At 37.5% G+C, this 20984-nt stretch overlaps 2 protein-coding genes across 5 annotated transcripts; both read left to right on the top strand.

The window, feature by feature from the left end:
• The first annotated feature begins 2488 nt into the window (after window positions 1–2488).
• Window positions 2489–8739, top strand: si:ch211-116o3.5 (uncharacterized protein LOC325902 homolog). Of its 4 annotated transcripts, XM_048161413.1 has the most exons (5): window positions 2489–2864; window positions 2942–3048; window positions 4742–5192; window positions 7368–7634; window positions 7714–8739. In XM_048161413.1, exons 3-5 carry the CDS (start codon window positions 4781–4783, stop codon window positions 8181–8183), a joined length of 1149 nt encoding a protein of 382 aa, XP_048017370.1. In that variant the 5' UTR covers window positions 2489–2864; window positions 2942–3048; window positions 4742–4780; the 3' UTR covers window positions 8184–8739. The 4 variants fall into 4 exon arrangements, with proteins under 4 accessions (XP_048017370.1, XP_048017369.1, XP_048017367.1 ...); XM_048161412.1 differs by having other exon boundaries at window positions 2489–3048; XM_048161410.1 differs by lacking the exons at window positions 2489–2864; window positions 2942–3048 and adding an exon at window positions 3503–3742.
• A 1825-nt stretch (window positions 8740–10564) lies between these two features.
• Window positions 10565–16641, top strand: trappc6bl (trafficking protein particle complex subunit 6B, like). Its single transcript, XM_048161716.1, has 7 exons — window positions 10565–10722; window positions 11718–11809; window positions 13213–13280; window positions 13405–13522; window positions 15468–15551; window positions 15642–15735; window positions 15841–16641. Exons 1-7 carry the CDS (start codon window positions 10719–10721, stop codon window positions 15870–15872), a joined length of 492 nt encoding a protein of 163 aa, XP_048017673.1. The 5' UTR covers window positions 10565–10718; the 3' UTR covers window positions 15873–16641.
• Window positions 16642–20984: the final 4343 nt, after the last annotated feature.

Raw genomic sequence — 20984 nt, forward strand, 5'->3', positions numbered from 1 at the left:
CATGATTTATCATAACTGTGGTGAACAGCACATTCCAGGACAAATGTTTGTTTTTCATTAGATCTTGATGGATTAAGACCTATTTTAACGATCTAAGCACATGATCTAAAGCGCATGGTGCAAGTGCATTTAGGGTATGTCCGAGTCCACTTTCACAGTTTAACGACGGGAAAAATGGTCGGCACACCCAGTGCATGGTCTAAAAGGTTTGTCCCTAGTCTCTTAACAAGTAATGGGTGTGTTTTGGGTGTAACATGTAAAAAAACAATCAGAGTCTCATCTCCCATTCCCTTTAAAAGCCAGTTGTGCTCGTGCCTGTCGCAGACCCGCCAGGCTCATCCATCAGCCAATCACAGTGCACTCCCTCACCAGAGTTCTAGCCACACACACCTGATCCTCATCATCACTCAGTCACCACCAGATACTTTAGCACAGCACTCACCTCAGTTCACTGTCTGGTCTCGTTGATACAAGGACTACTATCCCGATGCTCCAGTTCATTGAGAATACTTACCCATTCCATTCCAGCGTGCTTCCCAGTCTTTGTGCAAAGTATTTGTGTGTGTGTCTCCCCACTGTCTCCGTGAGTTCACCCCACCACTTCGCCTCCAGTTATCCACGAGTCATCCACCTGCAAGAGAAAGGACAGTATTACCACTTCTATTTCACCATCTCAAATACCCATTTAACTTACATTAAACAATTAACATTACTTACCTGCACATCTGTTATTCCTTGCTGTTTGAAAATAAACTCAGTTATATCTACAAACCTGTTGTCTCCTACCCTTCTGTCCGTGAAAGCGCCATGCCGGATTCACTATTTATATGCCGGAATTTGCAAGCGAATGCTTCTCTAGTGAGGAGACGTACGAGCAGACCATCTACGGGTCAAGCCGGATTCCACCAAAGCAGTTTTATCTTTATGCACACAATAATAATCTTTTACATTATGATTTTATTTTTAATATTTGGCATGTGTGTGCTGCTGCGTGTCCCTGTGTGTGTGTAATAAGCAAAGTGTACGCGCACCTGTAGATGCATATTACTAACACGCTCTTTAAATAACAAAACAAATGTTGCACCATTGACTTTAGACCAGGTTTTTGTTAGTCAATGTTTTGTTAGTCTATTTCAGTTGCCTCAAAATAGCAACGCGCCAACAATGCACCTGAACACACCTTGTTTTCAGACCAACATGCCGGCTATGTTGTAAGTAAGTTAAAGTAAATATGCTAGAAAAATGTTACTCATTCAATATGTGCACGGAAAAGGAACATAATTGTCTAAAATGTCATTTATCTGACACAGAGACGCACATCTTTGAAGCGAACATACATCAAGAAACACCACCCATTCACTGCGTCTTCATGTCAGTTTTTCTTTTCGAATTTGTTATTCATGTTGAAAACTTGGAGCTGTATTTTTAAGAAGTAAATTCAGAACAAAAAAATACACTGTTTGAAAATACAAATGTAGAAAATTATGCCATCATTTAAATTGTTAAATATCAAATGTCCAAGATTCAAGTTTAAAAAATTAAAATTCAAATCTATAAAAAAATAGCACTCAATATTCAATTATGTTAAATGACACTTGTCAATAATTCGAATTTACACTATTCAAATTCAGATCATTTTATTATATTTCTAGCTCTATGTTTATACACCACTGAAAACACAGTTATGTATATTATAATGCATTTCTGTCAATAGATCCTCCGAAATTGTACACATTGCATGAATTCATTTACAGATTAGGGAGCTAATCACAATTTTTTAGAAGGGCTGAGTAGAAATTTAGTGGGGCTGAAGCCCTCTTAAAAAGGGCCCCTCGTGCAAAGCTTATATACTCAAAAGTTTAGCTCACCCAAAAATGAAAATTTACTCACCATTTATGTTGAGTAAATGATTAGATCATCTTTGAAACACAAATAAAGATATGTTTAAAGATATGTCCACGCACATCATGAACAACATGAGTAAACGATGACAGAATTTAAAGATATAGGTGAACTAACCGTTTATGTGTGTATGATAGTATGCGTGTATGATAGTAACAGCTGGTGTAATTCTCCCACTGACTGTCATTGGAGAATGAATGTTTTGCAAATTGTACCTATTTTGATCTCTTTTAATATTCAACCTCTATTAAAATGTGAAGACTTTATTTACAATTCTTAAAGCACTATGAGAACATCAACACTGCTCCGATACACAAGGAGGCAGTAACGAGGTCACAGTATAATGTTATTCATCCACAAGCGGGAGCAGCAAAAATCGCACTGCAAAGCAAAGCAAAAGCTTACTGTTTCTATTAATGTAGTTTTCTTCCAGCAGGGGGCGCTTGACGGCCCAGAAAGCAGAATCGATCATTAAACCACATCCAAATCTCAGGGTTTGTTTTGTCTTACGGTGGACATCTAAATGAATAATCACGAAATTATATTCAGTACACAGATTCCTATATGACAGACAAAACAGAAATCCGCCATAATAATATGTGCACGAGTATTAAAAAAGTCCTTATTAAATCATCACAATCGACCGTCATTGGTTCATCCTATTCAGCGCTGTGAAAAGTAACACTTATCACGTGACAACGCCGGTTACATGACTAATGTAAATAACATGCTGGACAATAATTAACATTAGAAAAACGACTTGTAATTTTTAAATGCAGTTGAGTTGAAAATACACAGTGAATAGTAATAATAATTGTACACATATCGTATCTAATTAATTGGAAACATCATTCGGAGCGCTCATCTCTGCCTATGGCAGATTTGATGTTTCAGGCTAATGGCCGCTCTAGCCGCTCGCTCTATTTCTGTGAGAAACCAAGAGGGGAAAGGCACAGTATGAAGTAAACAGATGTTCTCAGTGTCTTGATATCATTCAAAATATTTCACAATCAACAACCATCTAAATGTTTTTACGCAGCCTGTCATTTCGCCAGTTTACCGCGTTTCGGTCGATGCGGAGGCGTTTTCGATGAATCCCTGCTGCATTACAGTATGTGCAGGAGGCCTAACGTTACAACTTAACAGGTCTGTGGAGAATGGCAATGCTTTATGCTGTTGAGGTTTATTATTAATTTCATGTGTTTAAATAATGACTAGACCTATTAATGTATAACGTACACTAATAATGAATTGCATTGGGGTCCAAATACCCGAGACCACTAGTCAGAATGAATTATTTGATTAGTGTTATGTTATTTTATCTCATTTTTTTTTAATAGTGAATGTTATGATTGACACAACAATTTTAATGATCAATTTTCAATATTTAAACGAATTTAATAATGTCTTAAAATCACCATGAAATAAAAATGGACAATGATTATTTGTTTATGGAATATTGCAGTGTTTATTATAATTGATTTATTTGTTGACATCATAGTTTTTTTTTGTTAATTCATGTGCCCTCCGTAATCTTTAATTCACCCCAAAATGAAAATTCTGTCATTACTTACTCACCCTCATGTCGTTCCAAACCCGTAAGACTTTCGTTCATCTTCGGAACACAAATTTTTTGATCTGTAACTCCATTGACAGGCTATGCAACTACCACTTTCAGGCCCCAGAAAGGTAGTAAAGACATCTTTAAAGTAATCCATGTGACTCCAGTGGTTTAACTTAAATTTTATGAAGCAATGCGCAACGAAACATAATTTTCCACTTTATTTACAAAATATTAATCTCCATCACGCGTTCATGTAACAACGTCAACGACATGAGGGTGAGTAAATTAAAGAATTTACATTTTTGGGTGAACTGTCCCTTTAATGTGCAATTCTGATGACATGTGCACCAGCATGAGGGCGGGGCAATAATAATCCCTCCCCTCCAGCAACCTGATTGTAGCAATTTTTTAAATGACAACAATCCAATCAATTTTCAATGGATAAAATGAACTCCCACTCTACTTTTTTTTTTCTTTTTTTTTCTTTTTTTTGTAGTCATTTCACTCAGATCAATAAAAACAAAAAACTCTATTTATTTATTTATTTTTACAAAAGCCTTTACGAGGTCAGTGTCAAAAATTTGACATAGTAAGGTTTCACAAGGTTTCTAGACAAGTTTTTTTTTTTAAATTGAGCTTGTTTAAAATTTGAAGTACCACATTTTCAGAACACCACGTCATGTGCGAGATGTCGCAAACACAAACACTTCCATCTAGCAATTTTTCCACCGGAAAAAAAAAACAAAAACAGCGCAGTGGAATGGCTCCTTATAGTGCAGAATCTGATTTTACATCATAGAGTCCTTGTTTTATATTTTGAAAATTCTAAATTAGATTTTGTATCCTAGATTTTAATTGTGGTCTCAGACCTGACAATATGAAAAAGTACTTACATTAAAGTCAGCATGAAGTGGAAGTTGCGATAATCTTTTCTTCCCTGTTGTGATGTATATCCAAGTGAAACGACTTCTCGAACTAATAAAACAAACAAAAAAATGTCGGGCTGGACTTGATTTTGTCCATAGGGAATTGATTGGATGGTTGTGGTTTGCTATTGGTGGATCTCATGTGAGTGACAGGTTGTCCCGCCCTTGCGCCAGTAAACATGTCATCAGAGAAGAGATGTAAGAGGGAGGGGAAGCTATTTTGATTAAAGATTATGAGGGCATATACATTTTTTTTTAAAATAATGATGTGCAAGGATAAATCATTTATAAGAAATACTGCAATATTCCATAAATAACAAGAGTTCTTTAATCTACCCTCTTTCCGAAGTGGGTTACATGTTTAGGGGCCTCAAACTGGGTGGAGACCATGAACCTGAACGAGAAGAAGCCCAACAAGTGGTGGACAGAACCGGACACGTTTGCCATGCTGGCCCTCATAGAGCAGATGGGTCTGGTCCACGAGCTGGACAAGAAGCGTCAGCGCAACGAATCCCTCTTCCGACGCCTCCGTCTGAGTCTGGCAAAGCGGGGCATCCACTTCACCGTCACCCAGATCCGTAACCGCTGGAAGAGCCTCAAACACAAGTACCGTAAGATCAAACTGGCCAGCTACCGAAGTCCAGCTGCACGTCTCTCTGCCATCGAGTCTTTCCGCTACTTCCATATGCTGGATCACATGTTGGTGCGCAGACCAAAGACGGGAAGCAGGGAGGACGACCTCACAGATGGTCACGCCCTTCTTGGACGGTCACTCGCAGACCTGGATGACCACACAGACAGTACTGATGCCCATTGCCTTTTTGCATGACTTGCAGTTTATTTGTTTATATGCAAATTAATAGTTAATCCAAAAATGAAGATTTGGTCATTTACTCACCTTCATGTCGTTCCAGACCCGTGTGTTTTGTGGAACACTGTATTTAATGTTAGAATGGGATGCTCTTCTCCTTACAATGGATGTGAGGACGGATGCCGTCAGGCTCAATGAAAACATCACAAAAGTGCCCCATATGATTTGTGCACTATATTCCAAAGTCATATTAATTTGTGTGAGGTGCAAGTTGTTATTCACTGATAATCTTCACCTCCACCACAGCTCTCAAATCCTATTCACATTCACATATATTTAAAAATGGTGCAATAAGACTTGTTGCACCAGGTTTGACATTAATGGTATCATATTAGCATATTTCCCAGTTTACATTTAATGCAAGTAAAAGAGCCTGTATGTGGAACACAAAAAGAGTTTCACTGAAGAAAGAAAGTCACATGGGTTTTTGTGTGTAAATGATGACAGAATTTTCATTTTTGGGTAAACTTATACATTTTTACATTAGAAATTGTGAAGACCCTGTTGTATTTTCTTACTTTATAAGAAAATACGGTCATATTGTCTTACTTTATTTATAGTTTTTATGAATGGCAGCATGTCACACAACCTCTCCAGGTTGGCAACTGTAAAATTTGGCCAGCCTTAACATGCATCTTTTGACTCCAAAAAAAGAAAAGAGATATGAGAACTGTTTTCTGCCCCCAATTATAAGTTGATAGGCTTCATCAATATTGGTGATTTTGCACAATTATTTGGTTAGTTATATTTTATTGTTTGCACTTCATTTTTTCCTGATGTCCATGACCTGCCAATTGAGAATCACGGTCTTATACAATATATTAAAGGGATAGTTCACCCAAAAAAAAAACAATTCTGTTATCATTCATTCATGCTTGTGTCATTACAAATCCATATAATTTTCTTTCTTACGTGGAACATAAAAGAAGATATTTTGAGAAATGTCTTTGTGTCCATATACCCTTAGAATATCTTCTTTTGTGTTCTGAAGATGAACAAAAGTCATACAGGTTTGGAACAACATGAGGGTGAGTAAATTATGACAATTTTAATTTTTGGGTGAACTAACCCTTTAATTTGATCACATTCTTGGTATTATTGACTTGTTTCAGGGCATTAGTTAGACAAGTGTTTTCCAACCCTGTTTCTGGAGGCACAACAATGGTATGTTTACACATCAACAATGTACTAAAAACTGAAATGTTTTGTCTTTGCGTTTTCCGCATACAGACGGCAATGTTGTCAAAATGATCCCTGTTCATACGGATCTGCGAAAATGACTAAAAACGCTGTATTATTCATGCCAGGCCAGTAGTTGGTGATGTCACTTTATAAAGAAACTCCAGTTCTGCAGAGTTCAGCTCCAACCCTGATAAAAACTCACCTGCCTGTAGCTTTCTAGTAACCCTTCAGAACTTGATTAGCTTGTTCAGGTGTGTTTGATTAGGGTTAAAGCAAAACTCTGCAGGACTGTGGCTCTTCAGGACCGACATTCGCCACACCTGCTATAGACTTAACACACAATACGCACGCGTATGACGTCACCGTTTTCACAAATTTGCAATTTTGCAATTTACACGGAGACAATAACAATAGTTTTCAAAAACGTGCACTTTGAAAGTTTGCGTTTTCAGGCCCCCAAAAAACTGTTGTTGTGTAAATGGACAACCAAAATGCATTAAAAGTTTGAGTTGAAAATGCTGTTGTGTAAACATCCCCCTGACACTACAAATTTTCGAACTAACGTGTTCTTAATCAAACACACCTGATTCAACTCAGCTCATTAGTAGAGACTCCAAAACCAGAAATAGATGTGTCAGATAAGGAAGACATCCAAAATATGCACTGTTGTTGTGCCACCAGGAACAGGGTTGGGAAACTTTGAGTTATAGTTTTCTTTTCTACACAGACTTTGATACAGGTTTTATACGCCAACCAAAAATGATAATTCTGGCATTATTTACTTTCCTTCATGTTGTTCCAAACCTGTATTCATTTTTGGGTGGAGTATCGCTTTAAATGTCTTCAGGGTCTCTCTAGAGTTGCTTCTTATAATTGTATAATACAAGTCTGTTTATACAAGTCTATTGATCTCCTCTTCCAGGTCCTTGGCCTGAAGGCATAATCCCGAAATGTGAGCCTGAGAGCATGTCTTCTACACTTGAACCCGATGTTGACGAGAGTCTGAATCCTGATGACGTGGCCGGTTCTGAGCCTCCAAGCTGGGCTGTAGGACCAGATGAAGTTATGACCCTGGGCTTGTCAGGAGAATACCTCTATGCAGTGAAGACCGAACCACCATCCCTGTGCACTCCCAACAGTACAGAAAGTACAAGAGACGCCGCCGACTGCAGCCACGACGATTTCCCAGGTGACCTATTGGTTCAATTCTGTTTGGTACAACAAACTAAATGACCTCACGAGTCACAGTTCTTCTTGTTTTATCCTAGCAGGAACTTCAGAGGAGACCAGCAGCCTCATCCTCCAGCAGCTGACCATCCTGAACCACCGGCTTGGAGAACAGCTGGCCGAGCAGAGAGCCTTCCACTGCAGCATGCTGGGAATGATGGATCGCCAGATCCAGGTCCTGGAGCAGCTCTCCAATTTCACCAGGAACCACCAACAGTTTGAATCTCCGAAGACGGACTCTACAGTTAGTCTGAACGTGCATGAAGCTCAAACGCAGACTCTTGAGCCATGTCCCATGTTCCTCATGCCCAAAATGGAACCAACAGCTACTCCTTGGAAGGTCTCTCTCGTGGAAGTACACAAAAAGTCACTTTCTGAATCGGGCAGTGACACTGAGACTTCTCAAACCACGGAGGGGTGCAAAGAAAGCACTTCTAGTCCACCTTCTTTAGAGATTTCATCCTCAACCAAGAACGTTGTTGTGCAGAATGGATTGTGGAAGCACGATTGAGTGATGTTCATTTATTGGGACATTATGCATTCACTAGGAACAACACCAACACCACCATAAATATTTTGTCCTGTACATGTTTCAGGAGGTTGCTTGTCTGATGCAATATCTGAAACATCAACACGTGCATATTTTTTTTTTTTTTTTTCAGTTTCATAGGAAAGTTTTCAGTGCTCTGATGTTTTAATCAGTAACACTTTGGAGAAATAGAACAATAGCCTTATTGCTATTATTTATTTACTTTGGTTTGTTTGCGAACTAACAGTTGATGTGAATCTTAGATGGTAAGTAATCGCAGTTCGGACCAAGGTAGCTTTATGTCTGTAATCATCTAACATTATCTGAGGAAAAAAAGGTAAGCTTAAAGATGTGTAAAAGTATGAATTTCTTCCAGTAATGTTTGGGACACACTTTAAGACTGATTTTAACAAAAGAGTGTGTGTTGTCATGAATTTCATCATCTAATGTCAACTCATATGTGGTTTAGTATGACCTTATAAGTCTGTTCATTTCAATAACTGCTTGCCTCTTATTATAAAGTAATATTTCACTGAAATGTGTCATATTTTTCACATGCAAAATGGATCAGGTTTGGGTTAGTTGTGATGGCACTGATTCCAGCAATCAGATCTTTCTCACTAGTGTATGCACAAGGTACTGAGAAATCATATTTATGTCTAGCTAAAAACATACTAGAGTGGAAATAATAATAATAATAAAAAAATCCACATTTAATTGTAATGAAGTAAAGCAACTTATTTTACGTAGCTTTTGAAATTGACTTGAAATTGAAAAAGACAACAGATGTTTTGTAATTAAATTGTAAAGCAACCTAATAATAAATTTATATAAAATTTATTATATAATTATTTTTCATTTTATTTAAAAAATAGATTTTATCTAAAATATCATTGTAAAGTATCCTTTTTAATCAGAATCTGCACAACTTTCTGAGATTTTCACATTCTCTCTCTCTCTGTATATATACACCGATCAGGCATAACATTATGACCACCTTCCTAAAATTGTGTTGGTCCCTCTTATTGCTGTCAAAACAGCCCTGACCCGTCGAGGCATGGACTCTACTAGACCCCTGAAGGTGTGCTGTAGTATCTGCACCAAGATGTTAGCAGCAGATCCTTTAAGTCCTATAAGTTGCGAGGTGGGGCCTACATGGATCGGACTTGTTTGTTCAGCACATCCCACAGATGCTCGATTGGATTGAGATCTGGGGAATTTGCAGGACAAGTCAACACCTCAAACTTGTGTCATATTTCCTGAACCATTTTTGCTTTGTAGCAGGGCACATTATCCTGCTGAAAGAGGCCACAGCCAGCAGGGAATACCGTTTCCATGAAAGGGTGTACATGGTCTGCAACAATACTTAGGTAGGTGGTACGTGTCAAAGTAACATCCACATGAATGGCAGGACCCAAGCTTTCCCAGCAGAACATTGCCCAAAGCATCACACTGTCTCCGCTGGTTTGCCTTCTTCCCATAGTGTATCCTGATGCCACGTGTTCCCCAGGTAAGCGACACACACGCACCTGGCCATCCACGAGATGTAAAAGAAAGCATGATTCATCAGACCAGACCACCTTCTTCCATTGCTCTGTGGTCCAGTTCTGATGCTCACATACCCACTGTTGGCACTTTCGACATTGGACAGGGGTCATCATGGGCATCCTGACTGGTCTGCAGCTATGCAGCCCCATACGCAACAAACTGTGATGCACTGTGTATTCTGACACCTTTCTATCAGAACCAGCATTAACTTCTCGAGCAATTTGAGCTACAGTAGCTCGTCTGTTGGATCGGACCACACGGGCCAGCTTTCGCTCCCCACGTGCATCATTGAGCCTTGGCCGCCCATGACCCTGTCGCCGGTTCACCACTCTTCCTTCCTTGGACCACTTTTGATAGATACTGAACACTGCAGACCGGGAACACCCCACAAGAGCTGCAGTTTTGGAGATGCTCTGACCCAGTCGTCTAGCCATCACAATTTGGCTCTTGTCAGACTCACTCAAATCCTTACACTTGCCCATTTTTCCTGCTTCTAACACATCAACCTTGAGAACAAAATGTTCACTTGCTGCCTAATATATCCCACCCACTAACAGGTGCCGTGATGAAGAGATTCACATCTGTCAGTGGTCATAATGCTATGCCTGAGCGGTGTATGCACGTTATAGTGTTCAAAAGTTACTGTTCAGTACGATGTTTTATTGTTTTTGAAAGAAGTCTCTTGTGCTCACCAAGGCTGCATATATTTAATGAAAAATACTTGGAAACAGTAATACTGATATATTATTATTATTACTACAATGAATTATATTATGAGGGACAATAAATTAACTTGTTTAAATGAGCGCAGATATCAGATTCAGTTGTGGGTATTTTCTCCATAGCAGCAGGTGGCAGTAATGGTTGTGTAAGAATCAGCGACACTACACTGAAGAAACAAAGACGGATTTTGTGCATCTGGGTGTTTTTCATAAATGTATTTTTATTTCATGACTGAAGATACGTGCAATGAGTAAGTAATTTAAAACGTGTGTTTATAATAATGCCACATCATATTTAACGTCAACAGACAGAGCACGTTAACAGAGTTAATAGCTGGAGGTGCAGTAACATTAGATGCCTTCACTTATGTACACTTGTATGTATGCTTATGATTTTTAGGTTCACGTATCAAATAAATATATTTAAAAAATCCCAATTGCAAGAAGACTCTTAACAGCAAGCTTGCAGTGATCTGTATTGACACTAATTCACATAAACACACTGAAGACACAATATAGTTGCTGCTTCTGTACGGTTTAATGTATAACATTAAAGATCTGAAACGTTATTCACATGAGAAAATTCATTACTGTATAGTGTTCATAGTGTAATTCATTGTTTATATTGTACATTACGGCTGGATTTTCAATATTTTAGATGCCACTCATCCTTGTCACACCCTAAAATTAAAATGCAGCTATATACATATAAATACATACATACATACACACATATATATATATATATATATATATATATATATATGGTTCAGTTTATATGGTTAAAAATCAATATAATAAAAAATGAAGTATACATGTTACAAATATTTTTATACTAGTTTGGTTTTCTACTCACAACAGTACTGTCCTGTTACTGTGTATATGTATTATTGGTTTATTTAATCTATCTATTTATTTAGTTTAATCTTTTATTAGTTTTTAAATATTTTACACTTTTTTTTTTCTCTAAACTTGTCCACTGAATTAAACATCAACACGTGAGGCATTATCCAGCTTGTCAAAGCTGTCAAAAATTATCCAAGTTGTCAAAAACTCTTTCTCAGATTGTGTACTTCTATGCCAGCTGTTTTTAAAGCATATCTAGTCCTTTGAAAAATATTCTCAGGTGGAAAAAAGAAGTGGTAGAGACATTTCTGGCTTTAATGTGTTAAACCCAGAAATGGCCATTTGTCCGTAGGAGTGTTTCCAGATGTTTGAGGAACTTTCCGTGGATGTTCTCTTTCAGATATGGCAGATGACGCTCTGTTTGAATTCCTCCACATGGAGATTGTTGCTCACGTGTACAAGGAGCAGGCGACCCGGGAGGACATTGATAAGGTACCATTGTGCAGTCTACAAAATGTCCATACTGCACATATCAGATTTTTTTCCCTTTGCTTTAAAGGGTTATTTCACCCAAAAATGAAAATTCTGTCATTAATTACTCACCCTCATGTCGTTCCACACTTGTAAGACCTTCGTTCATCTTCGGAACACAAATTAAGATATTTTTGATAAAATCCAATGGCTCAGTGAGGCCTGCATTGACAGCAATGGTACTTCCTCTCTCAAGATCCATAAAGGTACTAAAACATATTTAAATCAGTTCATGTAAGTACAGTGGTTCAAATTTAATATTATAAAGCAACGAGAATACTTTTTTTGTGCCGAAAAAAACCCAAAATAATGATTTTTTTAACAATATCTATTTCAAAACACTGCTTCATGAAGCTTCGGAGCTTTACGAATCTAATCAGTGATTCGGATAACGTATCAAACCACCAAACTGCTGAAATCACGTGACTTTGTAACTCCGAATCACTGTCTCGATTCGTAAAGCTCCGAAGCTTCCTGAAGCAGTGTTTTGAAATAGATATTGTCATTGTTTTATAATATTAAAGTTGAACCACTGTACTCGCATGAACTGATTTAAATATGTTTTTAGTACCTTTATGGGTCTTGAGAGAGGAAGTACCATTGCTGTCAATGGAGGCCTAACTGAGCCATCAGATTTCATCAAAATATCTTAATTTGTGTTCCGAAGATGAACGAAGTGTGGAAGTCTTACGGGTGTAGAACGACATGAGGGTGAGTAATTAATGATTTTATTTTCATTTTTGGGTGCCCCTTTTCAGTGCTGCACTTGTTGTGTTCTGTCTTCCGGTTTGTATTTCCACAGCATGAAGGTAAAATCTTACGGATTTATGAATAAACATTTGTTATGACATCAATGCTCATTATAACTTTTATGGTAACACTTTTCAATAAGGTACGTTAGTTAACTACATTACTTAACATGAACTAATAATGAACTGCACTTATACAGCATTTATTAATCTTTGTTCATCTTAATTTCAACATTTACTAATACATTATTAAAATCTTGTTAACATTAGTTAATGCACTGTGAACTAACATAAACAAACAATGAACAACTGTATTTTCATTTACTAACATTAACGAAGATTAGTAAATACAGAAACAAATGTATTGCTCATGGTTAGTTAATGCACTAACTATTGTTTAACTAATGAACCTTATTGTAAAGTGTTACCACTTTCGTTAATTACTCTTAAACAGTGATGCCATGGAAATATACAGATCTACCACAAAAACGGAAGTTCAAACACAACATTCTAAAGACGGTTGTGCGCTTGTTTCTCTGGCACATAAGGTCTATAGCATTTTGTATTATTTATATTCTTTTGTATTCGTATCATGCTCTGATTTGCTTTCTTAAGGAGAGAGTGACGTGTGTATCTACTCTAGAGGGAATGGGCTTCAGAGTTGGACAAGGACTGATTGAAAGGTATTCTGATGTACAGATTCAAAACGTTATGCATGTTGTTTTTATATGCACTACATTGTATTATTATTATTATTAGGTTGTAAACCTTATGATGGCTTGATTTTGCATATGTTTTTTTGAGAAGGCTTACAAAAGACTGCCCCACTTTCAAGGATGACCTGGACATAATGAAGTTCCTCTGTAAAGACTTCTGGAGCACTATCTTCAAAAAACAAATCGACAACTTGAGGACTAACCATCAGGTCTGAAAGTTCAAGTGTTTTTTTTGTTATATTACCTTTCATTAGCTGTTTGTGAATGTAAAAGGTCTGCAAAGTTTCAAAGTTCACAACAAATAAAGACATTGTCTCCTAAAAGAACTGACGCTAAACTGGTTTTGTAACAGATTTGCTTAATCCCAGCCTTTGGTCTTCATTGGCTGCACGTGCACAACATCTATTTTAACTCTTAAATGCATGACTGTTTCGCCAATCATTCTTACATATTCGGGTCTTTATCGACCCGGATCTATATCTAACACGGAAGGATCTCTACCTGTCGTGATAATATAAAATTCCTCTGATATTAGAGTAACAATTACAGAAGAATAAAATAAATTGTATTTTGTTACCTTTTGGAGCTTGAAAGGGCTCCGTTTGAGCAGATGTTTTATGCCATCATCACTGTCCTCGTCAGAGCTCATTTCCCAGTAAATTCAGCAAATAATGGGCTAGTTTTATGTTTGAGGTCACGGATATGAGCCCATTCGCGATCTCAAACATATTCTTAGAACTATATAATTTTCAACATCTTCAAAATCAATATTTCGATCGCTAACAGCTTCACCAGATCCATCCAGTGACAGTTACAGTCATATTTATATAGTAAATCGCTGAGCCATTTCATGTTTCTCTTATTATTTCGTTTTCTGTCTAAATGAGTCGTCACTTCAGCATTGTGTATCAGACATTGCCATCTTGTGGAATAAAGGTGAACTGCACTTATTCCGTCATCTAAGATTCAATTATTGTTGTGCAGAAAAAATATATGTACACTCATACACACCTCGGGTCGTTTGCGACCCTATACAATTTTTACAAAAAATGAATACAAAAATAGGCATTCTTTTACAATTTTATTATTTTTTTCTTGTTTTATTCTTTATAATGAATTGATTGAGGAATACCAAGAAGGTTGATGTCTAACTTTAAAAAATGAATGAGGAGGAGGGTAGTGAATGACGTCCCGGGTCACTAAAGACCCGAGGTGTGCATTTAAGGGTTAATTCATCCTCAAACACTGAGGTTGTAGCTGAGGCTTGGAAGAGTTTGGTTCGTGTTGTTGACATGTTGAGAAGATGCCATTTTCTGTACTGCGAAAGCAAATCCACTTTGCATGCACTTCTAAAGGATGAGGACTCAGGCTCAAATTAATACAGTAAAGGCAGGAACACACCAAGCGGATGCCAACGAACTAGTGGCGATGAAAGCAGACTGCGGGGTTGGCTCACGTCGGCAGCGTCTGGGTCCAAAGTTGCCCTGACACACCAAACCGACGCTCGACGACCAAGTAGCACGTCAGTTCTGTGCCTGCGTAAGAAGTAATGCCTTTCCGTACCAGCAGGTGGCAGTAGTTGAACAGCCAATCTGAATGATCAGATGGCCTGACGGACCGACAAGCTCCGACGCCGATTTAACATGTCGAATCGGCCGAAAAAAAGCCAACGAGGACCAACTTAATCTGCCGACGAACAAAAACTGCCCAACGGCCGACCGTCGGCTTGGTGTGTTCCGGGCTTAAAACCGACGCCATCGTTACTGTTTGCATCACTATGTATCCAAGTGCTGAGAAAGAGCTGAAATCCAGATACGGAAATGGAAGTTTCATTTCCGACATGCACTGTAAGACCGATCACAACAGACTGGGCCATCTGACCAATCGGAGCAGAGAAAGCTCTCAGAAAGGAGGGGTTTATAGAGAGACAACCCTTTATCGAACCATTCTGACTCTGTGAAAAAAGAAGTGATGTTGCAATGTATATTTTGAGAAAATTAAAGTGTTTTTTGACCTTGAATAGCTGTAAACGTGTTTTAGGTTAACATTAAAAACAAAATTAGGAACCTTTAAAATAATTCAAATATGGGCCGTTTAATATGTGGCAACACATTTAAGCATTATTGTAATTCCTTTTCTCTGGCTTTGTTCTAGGGCACATATGTCTTACAGGATAATAAATTTGCACTACTTACTCAACTCTCCAGTGGAAAGCAATACCTTGAGGAAGCCCCAAAAGTGAGAGTGATATTAGGCCCATCATATTCTGACATTATTTTGCATGAGAAATGAAATGTTAACAGATCTATATACGTGTCCTCTCTGCAGTACTTGGCCTTTTCCTGTGGGCTGATTCGGGGCGCCCTCTCCAACCTGGGCTTGGAGAGTGTAGTGACTGCAGAGGTTTCTTTAATGCCATCATGTAAGTTTATGCTAACCTTATAATCAACCTGATATATTTCTCACCCTGATTTTGACTGTTATTGAGACTGTACATGTCTTCACTGCCTTTTTCTGTTCTTTATAGGTAAATTTCAAGTTGTAATTCAGAAACTCTAGGATGGACTAAATGAGCAATGAACAGCAATGTTTCTTCAGTTAACTTTGTCAATGTGAATTAGATGGACCTAGATTCTAAATGTTTACATTTACAACATTATTTTTGATATAATGCTGTTTGCGGTTTCAAGTTATATTTCAGCGAGAGAGTTCCCACACATTTCTATGCATATTTTTCTCAGTTAAATACAAAGGGTTGACCTGTTTGGAAATATTCTGAATGTCATATTTTACCTCAACACTTCTTATTATAAACTAAATTACTGAAACGGATAATCATGGAAACATATTTTCATAAATGTGACATTTTGTATCTTCTGAATTGTTTATTATGCATTATCAGATTTGGGTCACTTAACATATTTTGGCCATTTTACTTTGTTTGGATAAGACCTTAAAAAAAAAAAAGTTAAAATGTTAGATGTATATTTGTTTTTCTACCATTTTATTGTAAATGTAAATTATTTCTTCATATTTGGGACAGTTAATTTGTTTGAGAAAATTGTATACATTATCTAAAGCTATTATTTAGTAATGACACATCTGATTAATTATTTGAAGAAAAACAGCTCTTTTTTTGTTTAGAAATATGTTTATAGTTTGGGAATGTTACTGTTATATCTCACTGGTGAAGTTTTTAAAAAAGAAAAAAATAGATACTTGATTTCACCAGAAGAGGGCAATCTTTGTCAGTCAGATGAATGCCATCTACTGTAGAGTGAAAACTCAAAAATATTTTATCATAAATGTTTCATTTGAATGATCTAGGTACAAGCTTCTTGCACATAAGTTAGTCAGAGAACTCTTTACAGCCGGTACTTCAGTTAACTGAAGCTTTGTTTTACTAGTCGGTACAGTTTTTCTGTGTACCATGCTTGTTTATTTACTGCACAATTCTGAATTTATAACCATTCAAATAAATTAAGGATTAAAAAAAAGTGTTTGCTTTTAAGTGTTTGAATCTGAAATGCTCAAAATGCAATATAACAATAAACATAAGTACATTTCTCTATAATATCTGATATGTATTTTGTTTCTTAGTACTATCCACCAATGTGGCATTTAAATAAAAATAAATGTTTTTTTTTTTTTCAGCCATTTGATTACTTCTATTACTACTATCACAGAAACTGTAGGAAACATACTAAAACATATTAGAAAACATTTCAAATGATCTTAGCTTAGATTAAAATGATTTTTAAAGGATTAGTCCACTTTTAAATACACTTTTCCTGATAAATTTACTCACCCCCATGTCGTCCTAGATGTTCATGTCTTTCTTTCGTCAGTCGAAAAGAAATTAAGGTTTTTGAGGAAAACATTCCAGGATTTTTCTCCTTACAGTGGATTTCAATGGCTACCAACAGATTGAAGGTCAAAATTACAGTTTCAGTGCAGCTTCAAGGGCTTTAAACGATACCAGATGAGTAATAAGGGTCTTATCTAGCGAATCGATCGGTCATTTTCGAAAAAAATACAACCGTTTATGCTTTATAAACAAAATATCGCCTTGAACGTACTTTCCGCTTCCGCATTCTTCATAACGCTTATGCTGCGTTCACACCGAACGCGTCTGGGGCGTCTGATTTACATGTTAAGTCAATGTAAACGCGCGTCTAGGTGTCCTGCGGCGCGAATCAAGCGTCTAGCGCGGCGCGAATCGGCCGTTGACGCGCGAATGGCGCGGCGCGAATTGAGCGTCACGCGGCTGACGCGCGAATTGAGCGTCTGACGCCCAAACGCCCGAGTTGAAAAATCTGAACTTTGGCGTAAATTCGCGGCGCGTTAACCAATCAGGGACTCTGCTTTGGTAGTAACGTGTTTATGTTGTGATCGGTGGAGACCAGAACAAAGATGTCGCTGTGTGTGGCCACTTTGAGCTCTATGATGTGTCATTATATTTTTATCGAGACAGGAATAAAAAGGACATTGCCTGGAAGAGAATAAGCGAAGAAACCGGACAATCTGGTTAGATGTAAAACTTTTTGCATGATTTTAGCCGTTGATACTAGCCCACCTTCTAGCTAGCAAAAGTCGGCCGGCATACGAGTTAAATTGCCGCTACAGGTTTCCAATGCGAGATTATGTGTTTATAAGGATCTGTGCAGAAAGAGATGAAAGCCCCTCCCATGACGCGAATTCGCGTCTGAACACACTTTGTTTAGACGCGCGAATTGAGCGAATTTTACGCGCGTCTGAAGCGTCTGACTTCAAAATGTTCAAGCGTCCAACTAGACGCGTCTGGCGCGAATTTGACGCCCCAGACGCGTTCGGTGTGAACGCAGCATTACGCTGAATGTTCTACGCCTTCCCTATTCTAACGAACGCGTCGCCAGTTTCGTTTTTTTCCATAACTTGAATAGGAAGGCGTAGGACATTCAGCGTAAGCGTTATGAAGAATGCGGAAGCGGAAAGTACGTTCAAGACGATATTTTGTTTATAAAGCATAAACGGTTGTATTTTTTTTCGAAAATGACCTATCGATTCGCTAGATAAGACCCTTATTACTCATCTGGTATCGTTTAAAGCCCTTGAAGCTGCACTGAAACTGTAATTTTGACCTTCAACTTGTTGGTAGCCATTGAAATCCACTGTAAGGAGAAAAATCCTGGAATGTTTTCATCAAAAACCTTCATTTCTTTTCGACTGACGAAAGAAAGACATGAACATCTTGGATGACATGGGGATGAGTAAATTTATCAGGAAAAGTGTATTTAAAAGTGGACTAATCCTTTAAATATCCTGAACAATTGTTTTGATATTTGAGAGAAAAAAGTTTCTACAGATGTAGGAAATCAAAGAATAAAAGCATAAAAACAAAGAATCTAGATGACACACGTTGCAGAATCATCGAAGAAAAACATGCCAGTCACAGACTTTGTTACGTTAATTATTATGTTGCATAATTATTGCATATGTCAATATCTCAGCAACACAAAACACAACTAATGCTCTTTTTCGGTTTATGAATGCCAGACTGTTATTTTGTAGCTTGTTTGCATTTTTCCCTCTCTTCCTATCAGACCTAGTGTGTAAGGTCATGCGCTCTTCTCCTCTCGATTATATGTCCCAAAAGCCTTCTTCTGCTGTTATAAGAAACAAACAAAAAGTGCTGTGCTTAAATGGAAGGCCCACATAAAGAAGTTTAGGAAGGCTTCCCCAGTGAGAGCCCATTCATGAGCCCTCTTTTGTGGAGCGGTTTTCCTTTGCTGCCAGTGGAGGTAAATAAACGCCCTCAGCCTGAGCGCCAGCTGTCTCACTTCTCCTGCCATGTCATGAAAGGGTTAGTGGAAGGGCTGAGACAAGGGAGTCTGCAGCAGAGTCCAACTAAGGCCAACTTCAAACACAACTTCTGTCCCACAGCACATTCAAGCAAACATCCAAACACATACGCATCTCTTCACTTTCACCCTTTACTTTTGGCCCAACAGACAGTTTGTTTGTCTTTTAGGATGGAGTTACTCTCTGCATCTCTAATATGTCAGCACGTTTTACTTATTCATTCCCTCCTTCTAATTAAATGTTTTACTAAATTGTGACCATGTTGCAACTTGCATTAATTTATTCCCTTGTTTACACGACAACAATGTACTTCAAACGGACAAGTTTTTCATTTGCTTTTTCCGCGTACAGATAGTACATTGTCAAAATGATCCTCGTTCACATGAATCCACGAAAATGTCTAAAACGTTGTATTATGCTGTCAGGCCAGTAGTTGGCGATGTCACTATGTAAAGAAACACTACGCGCCTAAAGACTTAACACGTAATACGCATGTACATGACGTCACTATTTTTACCAATTTGCGTTTTTGTAGTTTACACAGAGACAAAACTTGCACTTTGAAACCAGTTTTCAAAAGTTTGAATTTTCAGGCACCCAAAATGCTGTTGTCGTGTAAATTAACGGCCAAAACGTATAAAGTTTTACATGAAAATGGTGTCGTTTAAACGTCCCCTAAGTCAAAACGAAGGAAAGGGCCGTTTACAGGCACGTATTCTTTCTTTACAAAGTGACATCGCCAACTACTGGCCTGGCATGCATAATACAGCGTTTTAGTCTTTTCGCGGATCTGTGTGAACGTGGATCATTTTGATAATGTTGTCATCTGTACAAGTAAAAATGTTTCCATTTTTAGTACATTGTTGTCGTGTAAACGTACGCTTAGTTTAACGTGGCCATGAATTACTCAAACGAGGGAACGAATTAACAAACCGTGGGAGCAATTTCTTAATTTGTGGCCAGGGTTTAGCTAAATGAGTTAACGAATTCATAAGTCATGGTCACAATATATTTTATTTGTCTGTATGTCACATGCGGGGCTCCAGAACTTCATAAAATATTACCGAATTTGGCTGCGCAAATAATTTAACTTACATTCTTCATTCTTTTTCAGTTGTGGGTGATGGCGAATCTTAATTGTAAGATAAAAAGTAAAAAACTGTCAAAAAATATATGGGTCATTAAACTATTAAAGGACTAGTTAACTTTCAAATGAAAATTACCCCAAGCTTTATGCACCCTCAAGCCATCAGGTGACTTTCTTCTTTCTGATGAACACAGTCTGAGTTATATTAATAAATATCCTGATGCATCCCAGCTTTATAATGTAAGTTGAATACAGAAGGCGGTCTGGCGGAAGCTAGATATTTTACTTGATAACTTAAATATGGATATTTTTTTTACACAAATGCATGCATGTTTATGATGGATGGATGCATTTTCTTCAGCTCATACTCGTTGGTTTCGCTCACTGCCATTATAAAGCTTGGATGCGTCAGGATATTTATTAATATTTCTCCGATTGTGTTCATCAGAAAGAAGAAATTCATATACACCTAGGATGGCTTGAGGGCGAGTAAAGCTTGGGCTAATTTTCATTTGAAAGTGAACTAATCCTTTAAAACCATTCCTGTTCAAGCTGAAATAAAATATAAATATAAATATTAGTTGAAAAGCTTAAATTTAACAAAAATTAGAAATGTTACCTTTGCAATAAACTGAAACAAGTTTAAGTTGAAGCACTGAAATTATTAACTGGAAATAAATAAAAATAAAATAGCAATCTAAAAAAAACTAATAAAATGAACTGAACTATAATGTACGGAAGAG

The sequence above is a fragment of the Megalobrama amblycephala genome, linkage group LG16 (assembly GCF_018812025.1).
Source record: "Megalobrama amblycephala isolate DHTTF-2021 linkage group LG16, ASM1881202v1, whole genome shotgun sequence".
NCBI lineage: Eukaryota > Metazoa > Chordata > Actinopteri > Cypriniformes > Xenocyprididae > Megalobrama > Megalobrama amblycephala.